Below are 24,224 nucleotides of genomic sequence, written 5' to 3'. Positions count from 1 at the left end.
ATCTGGCAGCCTTTCAACAGAAGCCGTCCCTCCAGGAATCATGAAAACTCTGCCCAGGAAACTCTCCTTTGCTTTGACAAGGTCAGCAGGCAGGATTCCTCTCAGCTGGCCGGACCCACAGCCCCACCCCAGCCACTGACAAGGATTCCTGAAGCCCTTTTTAGCTCCCTAGCCAAGAACAGGTCAGAAGGCCAGAAAGTATAATGGCTGGAGATGGGTGTGAGAGTTTCCAGTGAACCACACCACACATGTTGGGTGGAACAGCCAGCCACCCACCCACCCTCTCTTGGCTTGGCCTACCTTGCAGGACTGTTGTGTCAAAAAAAGAAGGGAAGAAGAGAGCTACATCCTGTACACTTTCTTGAGCGGAATGGGAGGAAGTTGGGTTACCAATCTAACTAAAAAAAATGAAATGAAATGAAATGAACTGCTCTAAAAAAAGTCTCCCCTCCATTCAAATGCAATGAACAAGGTGGCCCCTCTGCTTCTGTGGCTCATTTAGGTTTACTCAAAAGTAAATCCGTTACCCCTTTGCAATACAGGAATTTTATGCACATTCCTTCAGAAGGAAGCTTTATTGGGGGTGGGGGGGTGGCTTACTCTCAAGTAGACCTGCATTGACCATTGAGGAGCCAGCCCTTTCGAAACAGTTTATCTGTTTCATTCATTCATCCATTCATTCTGTTTTTATACCCCACCTAAACAAAAGCAACATTAAAAAACACTCAAAGCACTAAGGCATAAAAATGCATTTAAAATCCCACTCGCTCAGCCAGACCTTAAGGGGAAAGCTTGCCTGAAGAGAGAGAGGTCTTCTTTGCCTGCTTGTGGAAGGACAGCAAAGATGGGGCCAGGCTGGCTTCTGGTGGGGGGGAGTTCCAGAGTCTGGGAGCAGCAGAAACAAAATGAAAATAACGGACTAGGAAGATGCCTTGCATTCAGAGGGTTTTTCCCCTGAGCAAATGGTACAAATATTGTGGGCAAAATGTGGAACTCCTGATGGGGTTGGACTACAACTTCCATTAGCCCCAGCCAGCATAGTCAATGGTGAAGGGTATACAGAATAATTTGTCCTGATCCTGCTGTACATATTTGTTTGGATTAATATAACAGTATAGCTTGTATGTAGCTGGCTGGATAGCTCAGTGGTTTAGATCTCTGACTGCAGAGCTAGAGGTTGGGGGTTCGATTCCTCCCACGGGGCCTCCTGAGAGAATAGCCAGCCTGAGTGGCCTTGGGCCAGCTGCACAGTCCCACAGTGCCCCTAGAGGAAGGGAAGGGTAAACTACCTCTGAAAAGATACCCTGGCTGGGTACATGCAGTTCAGATAATCTCAGCTGGCCCATCTTTGGGACTCATAAAGGATATTTGAATTCCCAACCCCAGGCTCCACAGACAGGTGCTCCCAGCCAGTGAACTGTCCAGACAGCTGTTTCATTGTTTATTGGTTCCATTCAGCCATCTGTTTGCTATAGTGTGCAGTTTTCCTCACCTCTGTATTTTGCATCTAGCGTGCTTCTGTTTTAAATGATGGGTCACCGGAAGTTAACCATGGACTAAATCTGCAGGTCTTGATTACTGAAGCACACATCTGAGACAATTCTGCTGTCAAGTCAAAACATGAAGGAAATTTGAATTCTCAGTAACCTCATATTTGATCCCAAGTTGCAGCTTGAGAGGAACTACTGAACAAACCACTCAAAGAAACCAGTATAAAATAAGCCACATACACAAAACTTTTATTGACGATTTGATGGACTCAATACATACATTTTGATTAAAATCTGGACTTTTAGAAAACAGCTGTTGCATTGCAGAAACATTTAGATTTGGGGGTCTCGCATGGCTGCTTTTTATTTATACCCCAGAACAGTCATAGAATGAATATTCAGGTTTTTGAAACCTTGGGGTAAGTCCCCCGAGCAGGGTCCCCCCCATAGCATGCAGAGATGTGCTTCAGCCATTTGTCAACATTAAATTACAAAACACATTTATTCAAAAGTGAAACCACGTGTAGAATATTCCCACCACCCAAGAATAAAAGTTAAGAAGGAGTTCACTGCTTAACTGTTTCACAGGGCAGCTCATGATTGCTTTGTTGTTTGTATGGCATTAAGATGTCTGCTAAAAAAAGACAGCCTACATGCTATGACTGGTCAGTGGTCGTCACTTTGCTAGTTTTGGACAACATTGTGATATCCGTGTCATCTTCTACTCTGGCAAACAGCTTGGCCTTCAGACAAGTCATCCTATGTACTAACATACCCCTTTCCCTTTGAGGTACACAACTCAGAGGGTACCCACACAAAACACTCGTAGTAAGGTTGCTGCCATTTTGATGTCCATGCCTTCCTCCTACAAAATTCTGGAATGTATAGTTTGGTGATGGATTTGGTCTGTGCTATAGCACTACAGCGCTATAGCGCATTCTCCTGATGTACAGTAAAGAATTCCAAGTCACCAACTACAAGCCTCAGAGTTCTGCAGGATGAAGCCATGAATGTTGTGTGGTTTCAAACAGCTGCAATGATGCCATGTAGGCCATATTCCTTATTTCTAGAATAGAACATCCCTGAGTGGTCAGGTTTGAAGGCAGGCTGTCTTAATTATGCATTCATATTTCAAGACCAAACATGTCCTACACTGGCAGCTAAAGACGGGGTGTGCAAGTATCAGGAGAGCTTGAAATCCATAGATGTTGTGCTGTTTACTTTGTTTGGTACACAAATCCACACTGGAGAGGAAAAACTTGTGGGGTGAGGTGGGGAGATTACCTATTTTCTTCCTATGTGCTGATAGGGACGTGTAGGGTGGACACCTCAGTGTTGATGTTGCCACACCAGTGTATTGTCTGCAAATAAATGAAATCTAAAGTAAGGTCTAAAAAGAAGTGAAAATCAAACAGTCAACCAATCCTAATTAAAAGTTCATATCCTAAAAATCTGTGGCTATAGAGCCCACTGGGCTGTTGTCTAGCAGTTCTCCTTCAAGGGAGAATCTCTGGTTACTTATTAGATTGCCGATTCAGCTCCCATGGTTAGCTCCAGGACTGGACCCTCAGCATTATTTGGAGAGGTGCTGAAGACAAGATAATCCTCTTCTTCTCTCTTAGGGCTTCCAGAGGGTGGGTGGCTAGGTTGCCCACTGAGGGGTTTGTCCAAACAAGGAAGCACCTCACAGCTTCCCTGGAGATCCTCAACACCTGGAGATCGTGCTTCAGTGTCTACAGCAGTCTTAGGCCCATGAGGGACCTCAATGGTGGCAGGTCTTGGAGGAGATTTCTCATTGGCTTCAGGTTGTGGAGGAACCTGGGCCAGTTCCAGCGATGGCGGGTCTTCAGCTGGGCGTCTCAGCCACTCAGCAATGAACCTTCGATTCAAACAACGCCTGATAAGCCAGTATGCGACAATGATAGAGGATGCCAGACACAAGACGAAAAGGATGACCCAGATATATTGCCGATGTGCTGAAGAAGAGAAGGAGACCAGACAGTAGTTGTTAGGGGCACCTCGGAAGAGTTGGCTTCTTTGCAAACAAGTCAGAAATGAAAACTACCAACCATCTCCCCACTGCCTCAAGAAAGCTGTCAGGATAACCATAACATGGCTCTCTTTTCAAACCACATTTAAGATTAGTCTGGGATTGCAGCCCAAGACATGTGAATGCTGGAGAAAAGCAACTGGGTCCATCTTTCTGTCTCTGTGAATTCAGATTTAAAGGGCTCCTATGTTCTATTCCTATTAAACTTGTAGCACAAGGTTCAGAAGGCATGGTGGCACTATGTCAGAGTGAGAGAGGGGGTGGGAGAAGGGAGGAATTGCATTTTGGAAAACCCACCTAGCCATCACTTGATAAAGGGGGCAGATTGTCATCTTAAAGTGGACTTCAGAGCTCGAATTTTTTAACTAGTAATGGGATCTTGGGATTTCCAGGACTACATATCCTGTCACTACTACTCATTCTGGGAGTTTTTCCTGAGTTACACGCACCTAAGTGTGGGCTCGCCTAGGAAACATGGCCTCAACTGGAAAACTTTGAGGCTTAGCTAGGCCTAGCTCTGCCCAAGCTTCCTGTTCCTGCCCAGGTGCTAGCTGGGAGCTTTCTTTCTAAACAGGAAGCTAGTCAAAGCTAGGCCTAGATAGGCCTCAAAGTTTTCCAGTTTATGCCTTTTCCTCCAGGTGAGCAACACGTAGGTACCTGTGAGGTGTGGGTAAGTCAAGTTGAACTCCTAACATGGGGAATTATGGGATTTGTAATCCAAGAAATTAAAAAAAAATCCTATTCCAGCTTTTAATAATAGGAGTCACGAGGCACAGTAGGCAATGGCCTACTGTGATGAGGCCGTTTCTGTAACATCATAGTCTGAGACTTAAAGAGACCCAGGTTCAAATCCTCACCCATCTGGGAAACTCAAGAGTGGCCTTGGACCATTTCACCTGCCTCTGAGCGTTGCTGTGTGGATAATATTGAAGATTTTACATGTCATACCCAGACACCTGCACCTTCTAGGTAAGGCAGGAGAATAGCACAAGTATAACACAGCAGTTAGACTGTTCCACTGGGGGTTGGGAGACCCAGGTTCAAGTCCCTGCAGGAGGGTGTTGGGCTAATTGCTCTCTTTCAGCCTGGCCTGCCTCCTCTTTTGAAGATAATGCAAAGAGAATGAGTGAGGGCCACTGTACTTAAGGTCAGCGAAGGAAGCACAACATATAAATGCATTACCAATAAAACTAAACAAACTGTACCAGAAGTGGTTGCACAAGTCCTGAGTTTGAATCCAGCGGGTCAGCCCAACTAGGGTAGAACTATTGAACCAACAGGATTTACATAAGTGTTGTTTCCCCTTCCCCCTGCAATGGATTTAATGGTTCTACTCTAGTTGGGATTTACAACTGGATTTAGGGCACACAGTTTCTAAATGAAGACGGCAACTGGGTATTCAGCAGGGGCCAGATTAACAAAGCATCAGTCTTGCATGAATAATCTGAAGTAGTGCTGAGGATCTTGGGTTTGATCCTGCATCAGCCAAACCTTCCCCACAGATACGTTTGAGAAAGAAATGATTTGAATAAGCTGCCTTTGTCAATGGGCTTTGAAAGAAAGCAGCGGTGGAGAATTTTGGACCTCCAGATAGTCTGGAGAACAGCACCATTTGAGATTTGTTTTTTGTTTGTTTGTTTTCTGTTTTGGATTACACCTCCCATCATCCCCAGCCATCGTGACCAGCAGCCACAGTGGTTGCAGGATTCTGAAAGATTTTGTCTACAACAAGAGGAACATCCCCCCCCCCCGAGAACCTGTGTTCAGATCTCCGTAAAACATTGCCATGAAACTCACTGGGGGGCTGGGAGCCCATCCTAGGGTGACCTTCCCACCTACCCGGTAGGGCTATTGCTCTTTGGAAGAGAGACCGGAGAGAAGACTCAACTGGCCCCCTGGAGGTCTTTGGAAGAAAAGCAGGCGAGCAACCCAACTTCCTTGGGCTGGGCACAATCCTTGGCTGGGGAGGCCTTACCTTTCTCGACCAGCACCGCCAGGGTGGTAGCTCGGACGGCCGTGGTGGTCAAGGCTGGGGGGCTGGTCGTCCACACAGGGCTGACGGTCGGGATGGCCGCCAGGTCTTCGAAGGAGAGGCCCTCAAGGTCTCCGCTGGTCAAGCAGGCCGTCTGGTTGAGCCGGTGGTCCTGCCAGGGGCAGCAGTAGGGCTGGAGGCAGGTCCCGCAGCAATACTTGGAGAAAGCCAGGTCCTTCTTCCCGGGACAGCGGAAGGGCCCGTACCGGGTTTTGATCCCGAACATCCAAGAGCGGCACATCTCTCCTCCAGCCCCGGGGTCTCCCGGACCCCACAAAAGAAGAAACAGCACGACACCTGCCTGGGCCCTCCCCATGGCTCTGCCTTGCCCCGAGTGGTGGTGGTGGAGGATGCCTCTAGTCTCCTGAGCCCCCCTCCCCTCTCAGTAGCCCCACCGTGTCCTTGCGGGTTGGCCCACCTGCCTCCTCCACCCTTTATAAGCACCAAGTCAACTCTCTCCACCCACCCCTGGTGAGAAATGTAACTCAGCTGGCCTGGCCCTGATCCGCAACTCTCCCTCCTGAATCCACCATCCATTGTGCAGTTCACTGATTTATTTATTTTTATGCCACCTTTCTACTAAGACAGGACCCGAGGCGGCTCACAACAACCGGTAGAGCAATAGGATCACACACATACACAGAGGGACATCCGGAATGTGGCTTCTCTTGCAGGTGGACAAACGACCCAATCCCTGCACCAGCGCTGGTGGTCTCTTCTTTGTCTTTACTCAGAAGGAAGCCCAGCCAGTGGGTTCAGCGGGACGTTCTTCCTCCTGGGGCACGTTACCCCCCCACACACACACACACAGCTTTATTGGTTCTATGCTGTGCCCAAGGCATTGCAATTCTTCATCCTGTTTACTCAGAAGTAAGTCTTGACTGACTCCCCAGTCAATGAGGCAACCTGCTGGCCAGACTGAAGGCAAACTGAACCCGGGTGAAGTTCTCATATGTCTTTTAAAATGCAGGTCTTTGAAGGAACCAGGTGAAGTTTTTCCAAGCCTGGAGGTAACTTGACTCACTTGCTATGAGCTGCACATGAAACTGGCCATAAAGGGCCAGCTGCATGGACTACATCGAAGAGCAGGGATTCATCCTGACAGTCCCCATAATCATGCCCCCAAAGGGGGGTCTAATTGTGTTGAAGAGTAGACCCTTGATCTGGGTGGGTGGGATAGAAATCTAATAAATAACAAAATAAATAAAAATTGATCCGAGCTCACAACAACGTTTCTCCTTGTGGGTTGTCATCTCCAGCAGCACTGAGGCATCTGTTCAGCTAGCAGATCCTTCAAGACCAAGAGGTACCAAAAACCTACCACCGCCCGGCTTCCGTGTGGATTGCAGCGCATCTCTGAAGGACAGAGAAGGTGGGGTGGGGTGGGTGGGGCGAGGATACATGACTGTCATTGTCCCCACTGGTTCAAAGCTTCCAGCATCTCAACCCCAAATGGCCACACCTCATGAACATGGCATAGTAACATGGATAAGACCCATGGGACTGTACAGGTTCCAACCCACCATCCATATTCCTGCATAAAGCATTCAGAGCTATAGGAGGGCAGCTGAGGCTTCAGAAGGCACCACAACCTAAAAGTGAATGTACTGGATAATATTATCATCCTCATTATCCTCGTTGTCATGTGCCTTCAAGTCAATTCTGATTTTGGGCAAGCCTCTCCAGGGATCTCCAGATAAGAGAATACTTGGGAGTGTTTTACCCTTCCCTTCCTCTAGGGGCACCCTGGGGCTGGCCAGCTGGCCCAAGGCCACCCAGGCTGGTTCTCCTTGGAGGAGGAAGCCCAGTGGGGAATCGGACTCCCAACCCTAAATCACCGAGCTATCCAGCCGGTTCAAATGTACTAGATCGTATTAGGAAAATAAATAGCAATATCCCTCCCCCATCCTAGTCACTTTTTCTTTGGGGGGGGCATTGCCTTCTCTCCCTGAACCTGGATCTTCAACTCCCAGCCCAACCATCTTAATGACAGCATAAGGAGAACCTTTGCTCAACCAGGGATCCTGAGAGATGTCAGGCCATGTGAAAGGTCCTGTCTACATCCGAGAAAACCAGAGAAGGCCCTTGCAGAGCTTCCCCCTTAAGACAGGAGGGGGCAGGAATAATGGGGGCACAGGCGGTAGATGCATGCGCTGTTCCTCTTACATGCAGTCTCATGACCTAGGCAGGTACAATACCTGAACATGGCTTATAGCTCTTAATTGTTATACTCTGGAGGTTGGGAGTTTGATTCCCCACAGGGCCTCCTTGACAGGGGCTGAATGTATAGGGTCCCTTCCAGCTCTGTAGTTCTGTAATCATCCTATGTCCAGGATCATGGATTATGTCCAGCTTGCCTGTGCTCAGTGTCATATCCTTATCCATTATTCCCATCTGAGAGCAAAAACAGGCGGATTTCGATTGGGCGGGGGGGGGGAGGAATACCCCTGAAGGAGCAGCAACAGAACTGTAGGCATGACCAAGCCATTTCGACTCACCAAGAGCAGAATCTTTATTGATACATCTTTATAGGTCGGTGCGCACATTGGAAAACATGCCGTGGTCACTGTGTCTGTGCTAAGAACAGCATCCTGCACCACAGGAGCATTTCCGTTCCAAAGGGGCAAGACCCCTGCGGTTTGCCTGTTTTGGCTTCATCGACAAAAGTGGGTACACAACCTTGCTGATGTGAGTGGGGACCTCAAAACTACCACAAACAATTATCCAGGGGTAAGACGGTGGGTCTCAAGTCGGAGTGGGCGGACAAACAGAATCTGTCATATATTAGCCGAGCCAAAATACTTTAACCCCCCCCCCCATACACACACATCTCGAGGCGGGTTTGGTACAAGGCCAGGTCAACCTAAGCCTTTCACGTCACATCTGAACAGTCGTTTTGACCTGCGTCTTCGTTGGCAATGTTTAAGGAGCCCATTTCAGGGACCGCTGCTTCGTTTCCCCCGGTTCGCTGCTCTCCCAGTGGAGTTTTGACTGGAAACATGGACTCTCCCATCCCACAGGATTCTGTGGCTACGTGGAATGCCTTTGCAAACAGATTTTGGTTCCTCTTCTGCTCACTGGGGTTTTGGACAAGCTTGGAAGAGGGGCTGTGCCATTTTGGCACCTACAAGAAAAGGTGTTGGTTGATCAGGGTGGCCCCAGGAATGGCAAGCGGTACTCCTGTCCCTTTCATAATTGAACAGATGTTGTTTTACAAGTTAGGCCTGTTGGAATGTCTTCTTCTAAGGCGCTGCTAAAAGGACAGGAGCCCTACCCCTCACTTCATGGGCCCACCCCATTGTGGAGCCAGATTTTCTACCAGTGTAGGCCAAAGAAAGGCTGATCTAAAGTACATCAACTCCTTCACTGAAGCTACTTAAAATGGGAGAAGTGGGGCCGTTCCAGTCCACCCACGTCAACATGACAGGTTGACCCTCGTCTTCAAGGCCTCTAAAGCAAGGGTCCCCAACCTTGGGTCACCCAGGTGTTCTTGGACTGAGACTCCCAGAAGCCTTCACCACCAGCTGGTCTGGCCGGGGTTTCTGGGAACTGCAGTCCAAGAACATCTGGGTGACCCAAGGCTAGGAAGCACTCCTCTAAAGTGAAGACATTGAGCAGAAGGCACCACAGAAGCTTCACAGAGTCACCCACGGGCGGGCAAATTTGGGTCCTCTGGATATGGCTGGACTGCCTCTCCCATCAACTCTGGGGCTGCATACCAGTGGATGATGGGAGCTGCAGGCCAGCCAAACCTGGAGAGCCACAGGTTGACCACTCAGCATGCAGGGATAGTGGGAAAATATTTACATCTTGTTTGCTCAGTTCATTTCTGGAAAAGTATGTCACAACATTTAAAAGATCAGTCAGCTTGAGTCAATATGTGTGATTAAAAGCACAGTCCTATAGCAGTGGTTTGCTTCCTTGATCCTAAAAAGCAACCTGAATTTAGCCAGAATAGGGCGTCCTTTTTGGATAAATGCACCATGTTGGGTCTTCCACTCTCTAGGTAGAGCCTTCGATTTCCACAGTGGTGTCTGGCACAGACTTCGGCTCCGTCCTCTCCCCCAAGCCAGCTGAAGGCAACGCGTCCTCTTGACCGGCAGCAGGCGCAAGGAGTGGGGGGTTTCCCCCCATGGTGGCAGAGTCCTGGCCGTCTGCAGACTGCGGGGCTGTGTTTGGGAGTGTGCCGTAGTCTCGTGGACGGTGGAGACAGGTGTACTTCCTCAGAAGATATTCTTCAGGCCTCTGGCCGGCTGGCCATGACGCCGGATTCCGAGACGCCAAGGAGAAGAAGCAACAAGCAAGCACAGCCAGAAGTAGCAGGACAAAAAGAAACATGTAGCCCCAGTACGCTAGAGGAGCGGGGAAAACAATGGGATAGAAGAGAAGGTCACTAACTCATGAAGAGAATAAGGCAGCTTAGGAATTCCAGTTCCTGGTTTAATTTAATTACTAGCTCATGGAAGTAGGCTTGGGAATTTTGGCTCTTTTGGACTACAAGCCCCATGATTCACCACCCTAGGAGCTGCACTCGAAAACCCACCTCTTGAATGTGGCTCGCCTGGAGAAAAAGCTTTCTACGCCTAACATTAAGGCCTAGCTCTACCGCTTCCTGTGGAGAAAGGAAGCTGCCCTACTGCTGGTGTCTATGAGGTGTGGGTCTGTAAAGCAGAACTCCCAAAACAGAGAATAATGGGATTTGTAGTCCAAAATAAACCCAAAATTCCCACGGTGAGGTGGAACCCACAACGATAGCCTTGCTTCTATCGCCCCCCATCTCCTGTCTTCAGATTGGTGCCACTGGGCTCAGCAACATCTGGAGGACCAAATATTACCCACGTTTTTCTTTAAAATCCCCACCCTGCCCACTTTTCAATTAGATTTAAGAAATCTATTATGAATCTGGAAAAGCCCCAAAACTCAAACAAATCAAAGCTGGGGAACAGGGGTTTTTTTGGGGGGGAGGGGGGAACTACAAATCCCAGGATCCCCCACCCCCGCACAGCCCACGGCGTCCCACGCTCCTAAGCACCCTCGGAGACGCAGTTCAGAAAGGGTGGACATACCCCTCCATCGCGCTTGCCTCCTTACCCGTTTCGCTGTTCTCGATCGCGGCGGGGTCGCCCGTTTCCCCTCCCTCGGGGCGGCTGGCGTTTGCCTCCGGCCAGCCCTCGGTGGACCACCGGGCCACAGCCACGCCGGGCTGGGCCGACAGGGAAGCCGCGGCGGCGGCGGCGGCTGGGCGGCAGGTGTTCCCCTCGCCGGGACCGTCGCGGAGCCCGTGCTGGTGGGGCTCCTCCTGGGGACACCGCGAGGCGTCGAGGCTGGGCTGGAACTCGGCGCTCCACGCTCGGTGTCCCGGCGTATTCGCGGTTCTCGCAACCGCGGCGTCCAAAGAGCGCAGGAAAACCAGGGCGCACAGCAGAAACCTCTCCATGGCGCGTAAAGGGGCGCTCGCTCTAAGCAGCCTGGCTAGCGATCCTCCGGCTCAAGAAGCCGGACCTACAAGGAGCCAACCTCACCCGGCGGGGGTATATATGGTCATCGCTCCTTGATGAGGCCCCACGATGGCAGCTGGCGCCGGTGAGCCGGCCCCGATCCCCAGCCCTCTCCTCTCCCCTGCTCCCCCGGGGTCCCGAGGGCTTCTGTTCCAACCCGGTGGAGCCGCTCTTGGCCCCGATTCCCAGCCAGCTGACAGCATCAGGCTGCTCGGGTTTGTGCCGAAGGCAAACCTCCCTGGCCGGTATCCTGTTCCTGCGCATCTCATCAGACTGCCAGAGCCCTCTGATGTTTGCAGGCCACCGGTTTACGCAGCGGGAGCTCCGCGCGCGCGTTAATCCCGCACAGGATTCTAGCCACCCTGTTCTACGAAGCTTACTCCTTTGCAACCGGCGCTCCGGGAAGAACCGAAGTCTCTGATCGCTCACCCTCGAGTAACTTGAGCTTTGGCAAACCTTGGCGAAGTTTCTTTTCTGGACTACAGCACCCAGAATGCCCCATCCAGCATGACCACCTTCTGGGCTTTGCAATCCCCTGAAATAATATTTGCTAAGTAGGCTCAGAATCAGGATCTTACAGAGGACGGCAGTTTGGTAATCGCCCCAGCTGGTGCCTGTTTACTCAGCAATAAGCCTCACTTTCAACAGGATCTGCTTCCGAGTAGGATTTGAACAAGAGGCAGTGCAGTGTAGCGGGTAGAGTTTTGTTCAAGAAAATAACTAATCGTTTAGCCACTCAAAATATCCTTTTTCCTAAACTGAACTTTTCAGCAGCTGAGAGTTGGATTAATAGAAGTTGGGACATTGTTCAAATACTCAGGACGGATTTGGGATGATTTAATGGAGGAAAGGCAGCAGAAATACCAAAGGTGGAATGGGTTGGTGGCATTTTGGATTGGTGCGGTTTAAGAAGATGTCAAGCCATGCTCGCCAGGAGATTCCAGGAGTTATCGTCCAAAAATCAATTCATCCAAACTCTTTACACGTGTTGTTTTTGTGGGCTGTTTAAGGTGCAGAGAAAAGTGAGGAGGCGAAAGTAAAGCAATGTCTGATCTTGGAACTTATATGTGTTATTTTCCTATGTCTTACTAAGCAATGGAGTGGGTTGTGTTAAATGTACATTTTCCAGAACTTGAAAAAGTTCCTGTATTAACTGGTTTCAGTCTCTGGCTGCAGAGCCAGAGGTTAGAAATTTGATTCCCCCCTGGTGCCACCTTGGACTCAATGATCTAGAGCAGTGGTTCTTAACCTTGGGCTACTCAGGAGTTTTTGAACTGCAACTCCCAGAAACCCCAGCCAGCACAGCTGGTGGTGAAGCCTTCTGGGAGTTGCAGTCCAAAAACACCTGAGTAACCCAAGGTTAAGAACCGCTGCTCTAGAGGCTCCCTTCCAGCTCTACAGTTCTAGGATGGTGATGATGTGCAATGAAACCCAGAATCCCCATGTTGAATCTCAGGGCTCTAGTCCATATGGGGACTCCTCTAAGCTTTTTGTGTCCCTGCCAAACCTTTCACATGGAATCCACTTGTTTCCTGTTCTCTAGTACTTAGATTCAAATCGGTTCTCAAGGCAGCAAAGGGAGGAAGATGCTTACTGTCCAGGATCAGCAACTTCAGCGTCACAGCTGGAATTCAATCCAGGATGAAATTGGCCCATGTGTTGAGTGTTCAAAAACCAAGGACTCAAAAGTCACAGCCTCCGCAATTTCCAGGTGGCTGCTCAATGTTACCGGAGGGCAAAAATGGCGAGAGAAAATCTTCAAAAGCAGAAAAACAGATTACAACTCTTCTAAATTAAATACACTGCCTTTGGTAAATTCATTTCACAGAGGCAGTGGTAAGTTTCTAATTTATTCCCTAACTTTGAAGACAGATTTCTCTTGATGCTTTATCTGTCTTATAATAATGATCTTAGAGCTGCTGAGTTGGAAGGGACCCTATAGAGATCATCAAGTCCAGCCTCCATCAAAAAGGCATTGCGGGGAATCAAACTCCTAACCTCGGGCTCTGCAGCTGGAGACTCAAGTTCTACGCTGAGACTCTCTCCACTCCACTGTCTCTAGATCTGAATTACAGTTAAACAACTGTGGGATAACAAGTAACCATCTTATTACATCCAACAAATCATTTCAAGAGGCCAGGTTCAAAATTTTGTATATCTTTTATTAGCAATTTGGTACATACATTTTAAAAAAAAACACCTGGTTCCCTAATCTCAGAAGCATCACATTTTTTGCCTGTCTCTTCAAGAAAAGGTGTCTCTCATACACTTCTCAAGTCTAAAAACACTTTGAGCTAACCTGTGGTATCTGCTCCTGTGTGAGCTACACAAACACCCCTTTCATTTACGACATCTGGTAAGCAATACATAGCAAGGAGGAACAGCTGCAGAAACAAAGTAACACTCAATAAACAAGATTTCCTCCACGAATACAGAGATCCAGTTGTTGGTTCCACAGCTGCATCATACTGCAACTCAGCCATATTTTAATGTAATGCTTCCCAGCCTTGGGTGATCCAGATGTTCTTGGATCACAACTCTCAGAAATCCTGGCCAGCACAGCAAGTGGCAAAGGCCTCTGAGAGTTTTAGTCCAAGAACACACCCGGGGATCCAAAGTTGGCAACCCCTGTTTCAGTGGCAATAGTTCAGGAAGACCTGGGCAGCTGTAGGCCTCCAGTTGTTGCTGGATTAGATATCCCATCAGGCCTAGTAGATGCGAATGGCAGTCTAAAAATACATGGAAAGCTATTAAGTAGTCCACCTGGGTGTTAAGGAATTCTGTCCAGGACAACCTCCATATTTTACCCCTCTTGGATGAATGATGATGGACAGTGCAGAACTAAGCCTGTTCACCAAGGCAGGACTCAGTGACTGCAAATCCTTTGGAACAGCGGTTCCCAACCTTGGGTCTTGAACTAAATGGTGGTAAAGTAATGCCTCGATTCAAGGAGCAGTGAATGTATAGGAGAAGAACTGACATGGAGGTATTACAAAGACAAGCCAGCTTTGGGTGTGGAAGATGGCCATGGGCAACTTCAGAAAAATGAACAACATGTAAAAATGCATTGTTTATCTAGTCCAGTGGTTCCCATCCTTGGGTCTCCCAGATATTCTTGGACTACAACTCCCAGAAACCCTGGCCAGCACAGTGAGTGGGGAAGGCTTCTGGGAGTTGCAGTCCAAGAACACCTGGGTTCCTCAAGGTTGGGAACCACTGGTTGAGTCAATTAAAAGCACTGCATATCTCATTGGTATAACCCTGAAAGTAATATGTCTATGATTCTACAAGCTGTTTTTTTGTGAAGTGTATCAGGAGTTGGCCTGAGAGGACAGTCAAAAATACCACCATCTACTCCAGGTCTTCTATGGTAAAGATACTCTCTGAGGAGGAACCTTGGCCGGTCCTCTCACCAAGAGTCTCTGAGGGGAAACCAGGGCCAACAATCCCCTGAAGAGTATGAGATGGGGAACCGGACACCAGTCTTCTCCCAAGATCTGCTGGAGCAAAGGGCAACCGGACATCCTCATTCCTGGAGACTCGGGTGTTTCCGCCGGATATGCTTTGGGGTGGGCTTATGCAGGCACCGTAGGGCTCGGGGCGCTCTATGAGATTGGTTTCCCAAGGAATGTCAAAATCATCCTCTTCTAGCTCTTCAAAAGGATCTCGCCTAATACAGGACTGGGCACAGTTCCGGAATTTGGAGTAAAAGCAGAAGAGGCCAATTAAAACTAATACAGCAACAAATATTGTGGTGAGAAACGCGTAGTATTTCCATTCTCCTAGGAAGAAAAAACAAAAGAAAAATTGTATTGCCTTTTATCACATCACATCCCCTCCCATTTTCTGAGCTTAGATAATTTTGTTGGTATCTTATTTGGGCCATAGAGAAGTAAGTAAGTAAGTAAGTAAGTAAGTAAGTAAGTAAGTAAGTAAGTAAGTAAGTAAGTAAGTAAGTAAGTAAGTAAGTAAGTAAGTAAGTAAGTAAGTAAGTAAGTAAGTAAGTAAGTAAGTAAGTAAACAAACTGAGCTACAAATCGTTTTCCAATTTTGATAATATGGTGTTTTGAGGAGTTCAATGGTGTAGACCAGAGATGGCAACAGTGATATGAGGAAGGGACTTCAGCTCAGTTGCCCCACCGTACAGCCAAGGGGGTGGACAGAAAAGCCTGAGCAAAAGAGGCTTATGGGCCAACTCAGAGGAAAGGCAGGCTCGTATTTCAGATTATCTTCCCAAAACTTTGAAAATTCCTTTTTACATTACAGATCCCAGACATTTTCTCCTTTTCACAAAACATGTTCAGCCTGCCATGCTGGTGAGGGTGGGATTCTGGAGGTAACTTGCCCAATAAGTAACTTTTCCAAGTTCTGATAGCCCCTCCACCTGCCGTCTTCCCACACCTTCCCACTCCTCTTGCCTGCTTTTGCGCTCAGCTTATTCAGGCCTCTTTTACTGGAGGGCAACAACCGAGCAGCGGGTTCTCACATACCAAAGGCGCCCTTGGCTGCTCCGCGTGTTGCTGCTTGCAGGAGATGGGCAACCTTCGTGGCTTCAGTCTCGGGCCTCCAGGTGCAGCCCAGAGACTCCTCCTGGCCAGACTGGGGAGCCCCGGACGGTGCCAGGGCGCACAGCAGAACCCGATCCATAAGGCACGCTTCTCACCAAGCAGGACGCATGAGGAAGTAGGGAGCTCCCCCCACCCCCCAGTTACTTTCCTTGTCCACTAAATCGTCGCCAGGACCGAAAGAGGCTTAAATCTCCAACCGGACTGGCTTTCATGTCGACCTTCCGAAAGGAAGGAAGGTCAACTCCGTGAAGAGCTGGTGAGCTCAACTCGGCTCAGCTGGCTTGGCCCCGATCCCCACCCGCACTTAAGACACCTCCATTCAATCTTCCTTTCCTCCAGGGAAAGGGGTCCTGCTCCAAAAGAGACAAAGCCTCTTTTTTCCATTTACTCAGGCACAAGTCCCTTCAACCCCTTCTAAATTATAGCGACCCTGTATCAATTATCTGTAGGGTCCCTTCCAGGTTTGCAGATCTGTTTTGTGGTTTAGTCTTTAAGTCGTGTTTGACTCTTTCTGATCCCATGGACCAGTGCAGGCCAGGGCCTCCTGTCATCCACGCCGCCCCGCCCCCCCGGAGCTGGGTCAAATTCATGTTGCAGATCTATATCATCCTAAAACAGCAAAGCTGGAAGGGGCCCTCTGGATCATGCAGTTCTGCCCTTGTCAAGGAGGCCCTCTGGGGAATCGAACTCCCATCCTCAGATGCCTACACCCCTGAGCTCTCTGGCAGTTCTTTGGGTTTTCAAAGTAGGTGAGATATTGAAGCAAGGATTTGCATTTGCCAACCTCACCTCCAATGGGTCTCCTGGCCAAGAGGGGATTCGAACTCAAGCATCCTGCCTCCCAGTCTTCCCACTGCACCAGAGCGGGGCTGTTAATGGAGCTTGCCCCTTTCTAAAATATGAGGTGAACCCGTGTTTAACGTGGTGAGAGGCAGTAGGATGTAGCAGTTGGAGTGCAGTGCTAGAACTAGTCTGAGCGATGCTTCCCTCCCTCCTCCAAACCCTGGGCCAGTCACTGGCCAACGGCTGGCCTGCCTGGCAGGGATGTTGTGGAGTTAAAGCAGGAAATGAGAGAAAGAGCCATTTATACTGCTTTGAGCTCTTGGAAGAAAGATGGGGTAAAAATGTCACATTTTTTTAAAGTAAAGGCATGGACATAAGCCCTGGGGGAGCTCAGGATCCCACCTTCTCCCCACTGCAATCAAGTAGGGTGGCTAAAAATGCTAGAGAGAAGAGGGTGGGACTTCTAGATTTTGGACTGTGGCTCCCATCATTTCTCACCATCGGCTGCACCCGCTGTGGTTGATGGGTGTTGTAGTCCAACCACATCCAGAAGGCTGCGCCTTCTCCCGTGCCTGCCAGCTCCGTCCTGTGAAGACGGGTGGCAAGAGGGATCGCTCAGTAGCACCTTCCTCATGTGTAGAAGAGCCACCGAGCGTCCTCGTTTTTTTGCAGAATCAGGACCCCGGGAGTGCCCAGGTTCCCTTTTCGAATCTGGAGGACATCCTCCATCGATCCTGTTTCTGCCGCATTGTTCATTTATTTATTTAAATCTCTGCTTGCGCTCTCTGACGTCTGGAGTCTAAAGGGCCCAACATCCTGGAATTTGTCATCTGGAAAAAGGCACAGACGCTTGGGCTAGAAAAACTCCCGTACACTTCCCTGAAATTACCAGAGTGAATTCCAAGCACCTGCAAAATTAGGAGCAGGGGGGTGACTGAGAGCCCAGCCCATTCCAGCAGGATCAAACCATTATATAACTGCATCGTGTCTGGTGCTCTTCTGCTAAGAGCTCTTACCCTGCATTTTTGATTATTTGCAAGGTTTGCCCAGGGGTGGTCATCTCAAAGCATTCTTTGCTGCTTAGAAGGCAGATATGCCCCTAATCCAAAGTTAGGTATTACTTCTATTAAACCACAAAAAGAAAATAATGAATGCACACAGCTTTCAGCCCATACAGGCTTCTAATTCCACCTTGGGTGTTGCTGATCATAATTGCTCCAGATAACGGCTGGGTGGACTTTCAAACCAGCCCTTCTAGCTTGTCTTTGCACCCCTCGTGTTGCAAACTCATTTCAAAGAAAGAGGGCCCCTAGCCAGGACTTTTGACACAGTTGTTTTTCTTTTTCCCTGCCCTGTCCATGAATAATTGGTGTGCAGGCTGAAAACTAGCATATGTTATGGTTTTTTTAAGTGGTTCAATAGACATATTACCTGCCATTGCCTGTGGATTGTATACAAGGACTATATGGCTTTAAAGAGAGAGAGAACACATTTGTTAGATATATACCTAGTTTTTCCCCGCTTCTGCCTTTGTGATAGATAAGCTAAATTCACATTTTTATTGGGACTGTAGCAAGCAGCAGCCTGCCTTGAAGGCTGAGGCTACAGTATATTGGAAACTGCCAACAGTGGCTGTAGTTCATGGCAGGCAAAAAGATGGAAGAAAGTTACGTTTTCCTCTGGTTCTTGAAAAACCCAATCCTGCACTTCCCTTTTGAGTTGTGAATACGACCAACCAGGAGCTCTCCTCCTGTTATATACCATGTCCAAGATGATGACATGCCTTACGAGCGCGCTCATCAGAACTCAACAGGAGCAGTGGTTCCCAACCTTGAGTAACCCAGATGTTCTTGGACTACAACTCCCATGAATCCTGGCCAGCACAGCTAATGGGGAAGGTTTCTGGGAGCTGTAGTCCAAGAATATCTGGGGACCCATGGTTGGGAACTACCAGAATACAGAATTTATTGCCTTTCCAGAGTCATCAGGTTCTAAGCCTTAAGAAAGAGGCTCTCAGAGGATCGTCACTTGAAGGGTGTACACAGCAGATCAGCCTTCCCCAATGTGGTCCTCTCATTTCACACAAAACTCTCATCCGCTCTGGGTAACAAGTCCCATCTAGGCAATGGATGTTCTAGCTATTCAGCATGCTTTATGGCTTCTTGGACACTTGAAAACACCCATTATATTCATATGGCTATAATTTAGTGTGTTGAAATATTGAATATTGGTATCCTGGTATCCGAAAGTCACTTTAAAATGGGATTGAGTTGAGAGATGATAATAAAACTCTCTTAAGGATGGAATTTTTAGATTTTTGTGACTACATGTCCCATAATTCTCCATTCTTGATTGACATTTTACAGATAACTAAATATGGCTCACTTGACCTAAACCAGAAAGCTTTGAGGCCTACCTGGGCCTTGTTCCACCCAAGCTTCCTGTTCCTGCCCCAGTGCAAGCTGGGAGCTTTCTTTCTCAATAGGAAACTAGGCCTCAAACCTTTCCAGTTTGGGGTGGTTTTATCCCAGGCGAGCCAAATTTTGGTGGCCATCTTTGTAAGGTATCTCTCAGGCAGAACTTCCAGAATGGAGAGTTATGGGATTTGTTGCCCAAAAAACTCCAAAATAACCTATCTACCTCTCTCCAAACCATAGGAAAATAAGTGAAGTAGTAACCACACCACTCCTACACAGAGAACCACCAGCCAGCCTTCCCAGATATCAAACGGAGAAAGGACCCGCTAGTCTTTTTCCTATTGCTGGCACCTTATACCTTCTTTAGGTTGTAGCTGCAAAATACTTTAGAAGTTGAACAAAAATCAAAAGGCCAGGAATAAAATAGGACAAACTTTATTGGTGATTCAGTGATACACATACAGTACATCAGAAAACATGCATTTGATACGTGTCTGTGTTGAAAACAGCTCCTTGCATTTCAGAAAAAGGCCATTCAGGAAAGCCTATGCCACCTTCCTGTCCTCTTTTGGCATTAATATATAGAAGCAGTCGAACAATTCTTGAGGTTAAAAATCCTTGGCGTAGATAAACCTGTGTTAGTCGTGCCGACGTTCCCTCAGCTGATGCAAACGTCTAGACTTTTATTCAGAACACTAAAACTTAGAGGAAACCCAGGAAAAAAATCAAATCTTAGGTAGGCTTGCCTAGCTAGAGCAATTAAATGCACCAAGTCAGCTAAGTGTCCCGTAGGGCAATTTCAACATGTTGTTACATCTTCACAAGTTCAATATATCTCAGAAACAGACCCTACGTTTTACTTATTTAGCGGTCTTCCTAAGCAACTTGATACTGACCCCACAGAACTGCAAGATCTGCCATTTCCCTGCTATAGAAGAACTAGAGGTGCCAGTCACAGAAAATCTTGATGGTAACGCGTCATTTTAAAGAACTGCTTTAGCTTTTGTCTATTTGGAGCCCCAAATATTCCTGTGTGTCAGAGATTGGATAACATGACTTTCCCAGGTGTTCTTAAGAGCACAAATCCTGTCACTGGCTGTAGGTGCTGGGGATGATGGGACTTGAAATCCACCAACACCTGCAGGGCCACAAGATTACCTAACCCTGATTTAATTGCAATGCCCCTTCAAGTTCTGTTTGGCTCTCATTGAGCAGAAGTCCTTCCATAGAACTGTTCGTTTATGCTGGAAAGACAGAGTGCTGGGTGTTGGGCCTGCCGGCCGGCCGACCCACCCCCGGTTCCTTGTTCCTGGGCAAATGATCAAGAGCATGACATGATCAATCCAGCTGGCGTCCTTCCAGTGCCCAGAAAGGGGCCGAAGACCAAACAAGACTCCAAGGGGCTCCTTTAAGGGTTCCTCTAAACTAGTGCCCAAGACTGGGGAAAGGTGGGGTGCTGTGAAATAACTCCACACTAATCTTTACGTCATACTGGTGTTGTGTGTTTTTGTTTAAAAAGATTAAGAATCATATTGAGCAAAAATATTCAACAAAGACAGTCCTACAAAAAAAATTTAAGAAAAAGATTAAAAGCATAATCACGATTGGGCTTTGTTCATTTCTAATCCCCCTTGATTCTAAAAACAAACTAATTAGTAATACACCCGGGGAAGGGTTTTGCTTTGGCAGAGGAGCCAAGCGTCATGAAATCTTCAGCTACAGTTCTGACTCTTTGCTTTCCCAGTAGATTGCAAATGGGCCAGCTTTTCTCTTCCTGGTAGGTTCCGGCGCTGATATGACCGCTCCTTTGGCAGCAGGCACCACCTGGGCAGCAACCTGTCCTGTACCGGAAGGCACCGCCTGGGTGGCAACCTGTCCTGCACCAGAAGGCACCACCCGGGCGGCAACCTGTCCTGCACCGGAAGGCACCACCTGAGCAGCAACCTGTCCTGCGTCGGAAGGCACCACCTGTCCTGCGCCAGAAGGCACCAGCTGGCTGGCAACCTCTCCTGCACAGGAGGGCACCTGCTTGGCAGCAACTTCTCCTGTGCCAGCAGAATCTCCTGTAGAATCAGAAGTTGAGGAATCCACACGGGTCACGGATGATGCTGTAGCTGCTCCCCCTTCTTGGAAGCCAAGGTTTATGACACCCAGCTCCATGCAAGCAGCCCTGTCCTGTGCAGTAGGGCGAGCCAAGGCGTCGAAAGGATTCCGAAGATAGTAAGGCGGCAGATCATCATCTTTCTGATAGGGTGGAGGGCCAATGTCAAAGTGCACGGCAGCAGGGCTGGGAGGTCGGACGCTGTAGTGCACCGGAGGAGGGGTGGGAGGGGTGAACTGACCGTGCCGTAGGTATGTGTAACATTCCTGGGGGTTGGGACAAAATTTGCAGATAGCACAGAAAACGGCTAAAATAGCTGCTATTCCAAGGAGAACCCAGATGAATCCATGTATCCCTAGAAACAGGAGAAAGGTCAGTCACAAATTGCTATGTAGTGTACCGAGAGATAAAATCTCTACCCCACTTTTTCCACCCACCAGCCCAGAGGGGTGGTAAAAAAATTTGTAGGAAGTGTTCCTCATAACAGTCCCCATAACCAACCAACTGCAAGCAGGTGTAGCCATGCATTTCAACAAATGAGGTGGGGGGGTCTTTTGTAAAGCCAGTGGCTCTTAGCTGCCCATTCCAGCTCCATCCCCAACTACAGCTCCCCATCTAGAGGATACCGGGAGCTGGAGTCCCATTTTATAAGCGTGGGCTGGGAGCTTACTAGACACAACTTTTGCGGAAGAGACATTTCATGGGCTATAGCGCCTGGCTTTCTCGCTGAAGTACCCCCACTGCCTCCATCTTAAGCAGCAGGGCGGAGAAGGGGGTTCTTCCTATTAACACCTTGAAATGCTTGGGGATTCCACAGGATTAGGCCAGAATGACAAAGCATGCGGAAAGGGACAGAGGGTCCCTACCTTTTCTAAGAAAACCGCAGGAGCAACAGCCTTTTCTGCTCCTAAAGAGTATATGTCTGCACTACACCCTTAGAGGAGTTAAAACTCGACTCTTCCACCAGTCTCCTATGGACTGGTGGGATTTGCAGATTGGAGGGGGGCTTTGTCCGGGAAAAAAGAACTATTCTAGCTCCAGCCGAAAGCCAAAAGGAGCCGATAAGTAACCGACATTCCGGGGTGGGGGGAAATATCTCCCACGGGACCCTTCCTAAGCACCCTTTCTTACCTGGTTGAGTCCTCCCCGGAGGCAGGGTGGGCCTTGGCCTGAGGGTGTAAGGGCGGGCCTCCTCTCTTTGGGCGGCGTGGCCGCTGGGGAGGGTCGCCGGCTCTCGGGGAGGCGGGCGGCTGGTCTCCTCTCCCGGGCCCTGGTCCTTCCTGACCCTCTTCAGCGCCTGCCGAGCGGAGGGGAGGCGCGTTCCTTCCACCGGGGCGCTCGGGAGCGCATCCAGCCGCCGCAGGGCGCGCAGGCACTGCTTCTGATCCAGGCGGGCCTCCTCCGAGGCGCAGCAGAAGGGCGAGCGGCAAGGGCCGCAGCAAAAGCGGGCGTCCGCCCCGTCCAGGCTCTTCGGGCATTGGAAAGGGAACATCGTCGAGGCCGGACCGTATGTCCAAGCCCAGCACTCCTCGCCCTTCTGGTCCTCCAGCGAGGCCCCCGCCAGAGCCAAGAGAAGGCAGAGGGCCCCCAGCAGAGTCCTTTCCATGGCGCCCGATTCTCACTTTTCCCCCCTCCCCAGGACGCCTGACACCACCCCCCTCCCGATCCGAGACAACCCCCCACCCTTGGAAACAAGCCCCTTCGGCAAGCTAGCTTTATACCCGGGTCGAGAAACTCCCCTTGATGAGGCGCCGTCGGGGAGGAAAGCGGCCCCAGCTGGCGGGGCCCCGATCCGCGCCGCCAGAGGAAGCCGGTGGCCACCTCTCTCCCCCCAAACGATCCTTCCCACATGGACATATGGGGAGGAGGGCGCTGGCCATGCAAGAGATAATGCGTTTACTCAAAAGTCCGACGCCGCCAGCTCAACTCCCGAGGAAGTTTGCCTCGCAACCTCGGGCGAAGTTGGGCTTCCTCTAGAGTCAGCCTTCCTGGGGCCGGCCTCTGCCACGCCGCCCGCGAGAGTGTGGTTCGAGTCAAAGGGGAGCCACCTGGGCCAGGAAGCGTGAAGGGGATCGGGCCCGACAGCGGGAGCCCCCGTGCCAGTTTCCCGGGGAAGGGGATCCCCTGCATTGGGCGGAAAACGCATTCACAGTAGGAGACGCTGTCTATGCCCCCCAAAATAGTCACAGGAGGTGGCAGCCATGCGGCCTAGTGGCCACAGCCAAGCAAGTTTGCTTTTTGGGTCCCAGAGCTGTCCTCCTAGCAAAACAGCACACTAGAGGAGGCTCCTGGCTCCGATAGTGGTCCATCATCACCCTCTGAGGGCGGAGAGTGCATCACTGCCACACAGCATGTCTCGCTGGGTACATCAAACTAATAAACACATAAATCTTTGTGTTGTTTTCCTTCACCTCCACCGCCCAAAAGAAACTGTGATTTTTAAAGCAGGCCTTTGGAGTGTGTCTGTGTGGGGGAACAATCACAGAATAATGGACAACCTTTGGGTCCCAGGAGAGGGGTGTGAAAATCCCAAACCATGCTCCACAGAGGCTCAAGTCCTCTGACTGACATCAGCTTTCATAAGGCACCAATTTTTACACTGGTCTGCAATTTTATTTTTCACTATGGGTTCTGCTGAGCCTGAAGAAGTGGCATTTCCCTCCGATGAAAGCTTGCAGTTTGTTTGATTTTTTCAGTGACCCAAGAAAAGGTACCCCCTATGATTATGCCTGTTTAACCTGGGGCACCCCATAGCTTTTCCCTTGTTCTTTCTAATAAATACATGGAGGCTTCGGTCGGAAAGCAGACCGGGTGGTCACAAGAGAGAACCTTTAATCCTTGCCTAGAAGCAGGAGGCGTCTCACCAGGTGTAAGGTATCCAGCAAGCTGCCCACCCCACCTTTTCTCCTCCAGCATTTCCTCATCATCACCATTTTGTCGTGTACTTGCTTTAGATTGTGCTCAGTTTAGCCTGACAGGCTTGGCTCAGCAGACACACCTGGGCCACCCCTCCCAGCACAGAGCCCTAAAAGAGACAGGAAGCCGTCCAAGATGACTAAATTGAGTGAGGAAGTAACCCTGCAGACGAGGAGGCCTCCACCCAATTTCTAAGACAGGTGTGTGAAGAGGGGACCCATCGCTGAAGGAGGTCAACTCCTCACAGAAAGGCAAAAAAAGAGAGAGAGGTTACAGGAGTGAAAGCTACTGAACGGCTCTGGGGTTTCGGCATCTGGCTATGGAACCAGAGGTTGGGAGTTCGAAAGCTGACGCTCAAATATACAGTAG

At 49.3% G+C, this 24,224-nt stretch overlaps 3 protein-coding genes and 1 long non-coding RNA gene across 4 annotated transcripts; all 4 read right to left on the bottom strand.

The window, feature by feature from the left end:
* Positions 1-1,713: 1,713 nt before the first annotated feature.
* Positions 1,714-5,990, bottom strand: LOC110074277 (uncharacterized). The gene is made up of 2 exons (XM_020784308.3): positions 5,516-5,990; positions 1,714-3,466 (listed from the first exon to the last, which is right to left on the bottom strand). Exons 1-2 carry the CDS (start codon positions 5,886-5,888, stop codon positions 3,012-3,014), a joined length of 828 nt encoding a protein of 275 aa, XP_020639967.3. The 5' UTR covers positions 5,889-5,990; the 3' UTR covers positions 1,714-3,011.
* Positions 5,991-8,059: 2,069 nt separating this feature from the next.
* Positions 8,060-11,105, bottom strand: LOC110074275 (uncharacterized). The gene is made up of 2 exons (XM_020784304.3): positions 10,664-11,105; positions 8,060-9,924 (listed from the first exon to the last, which is right to left on the bottom strand). The coding sequence occupies exons 1-2, from the start codon at positions 11,007-11,009 to the stop codon at positions 9,575-9,577; spliced, it is 696 nt and encodes a 231-aa protein (XP_020639963.3). The 5' UTR covers positions 11,010-11,105; the 3' UTR covers positions 8,060-9,574.
* Positions 11,106-13,211: 2,106 nt separating this feature from the next.
* Positions 13,212-16,425, bottom strand: LOC140702281 (uncharacterized). The gene is made up of 2 exons (XR_012081395.2): positions 15,561-16,425; positions 13,212-14,852 (listed from the first exon to the last, which is right to left on the bottom strand). It is a non-coding gene; the product is annotated as an uncharacterized LOC140702281 (long non-coding RNA).
* Positions 16,426-19,257: 2,832 nt separating this feature from the next.
* LOC110074271 (uncharacterized) lies at positions 19,258-22,545 on the bottom strand. Its single transcript, XM_020784299.3, has 2 exons — positions 22,071-22,545; positions 19,258-21,294 (listed from the first exon to the last, which is right to left on the bottom strand). The coding sequence occupies exons 1-2, from the start codon at positions 22,543-22,545 to the stop codon at positions 20,555-20,557; spliced, it is 1,215 nt and encodes a 404-aa protein (XP_020639958.3). The 3' UTR covers positions 19,258-20,554.
* Between the last annotated feature and the right edge of the window lie 1,679 nt (positions 22,546-24,224).

Source organism: Pogona vitticeps, chromosome 11 (genome assembly GCF_051106095.1).
Source record: "Pogona vitticeps strain Pit_001003342236 chromosome 11, PviZW2.1, whole genome shotgun sequence".
Classification (NCBI taxonomy): domain Eukaryota; kingdom Metazoa; phylum Chordata; class Lepidosauria; order Squamata; family Agamidae; genus Pogona; species Pogona vitticeps.
Note: the sequence above shows the minus strand (reverse complement) of the source record. Positions and strands in the feature narration are given on the sequence as shown.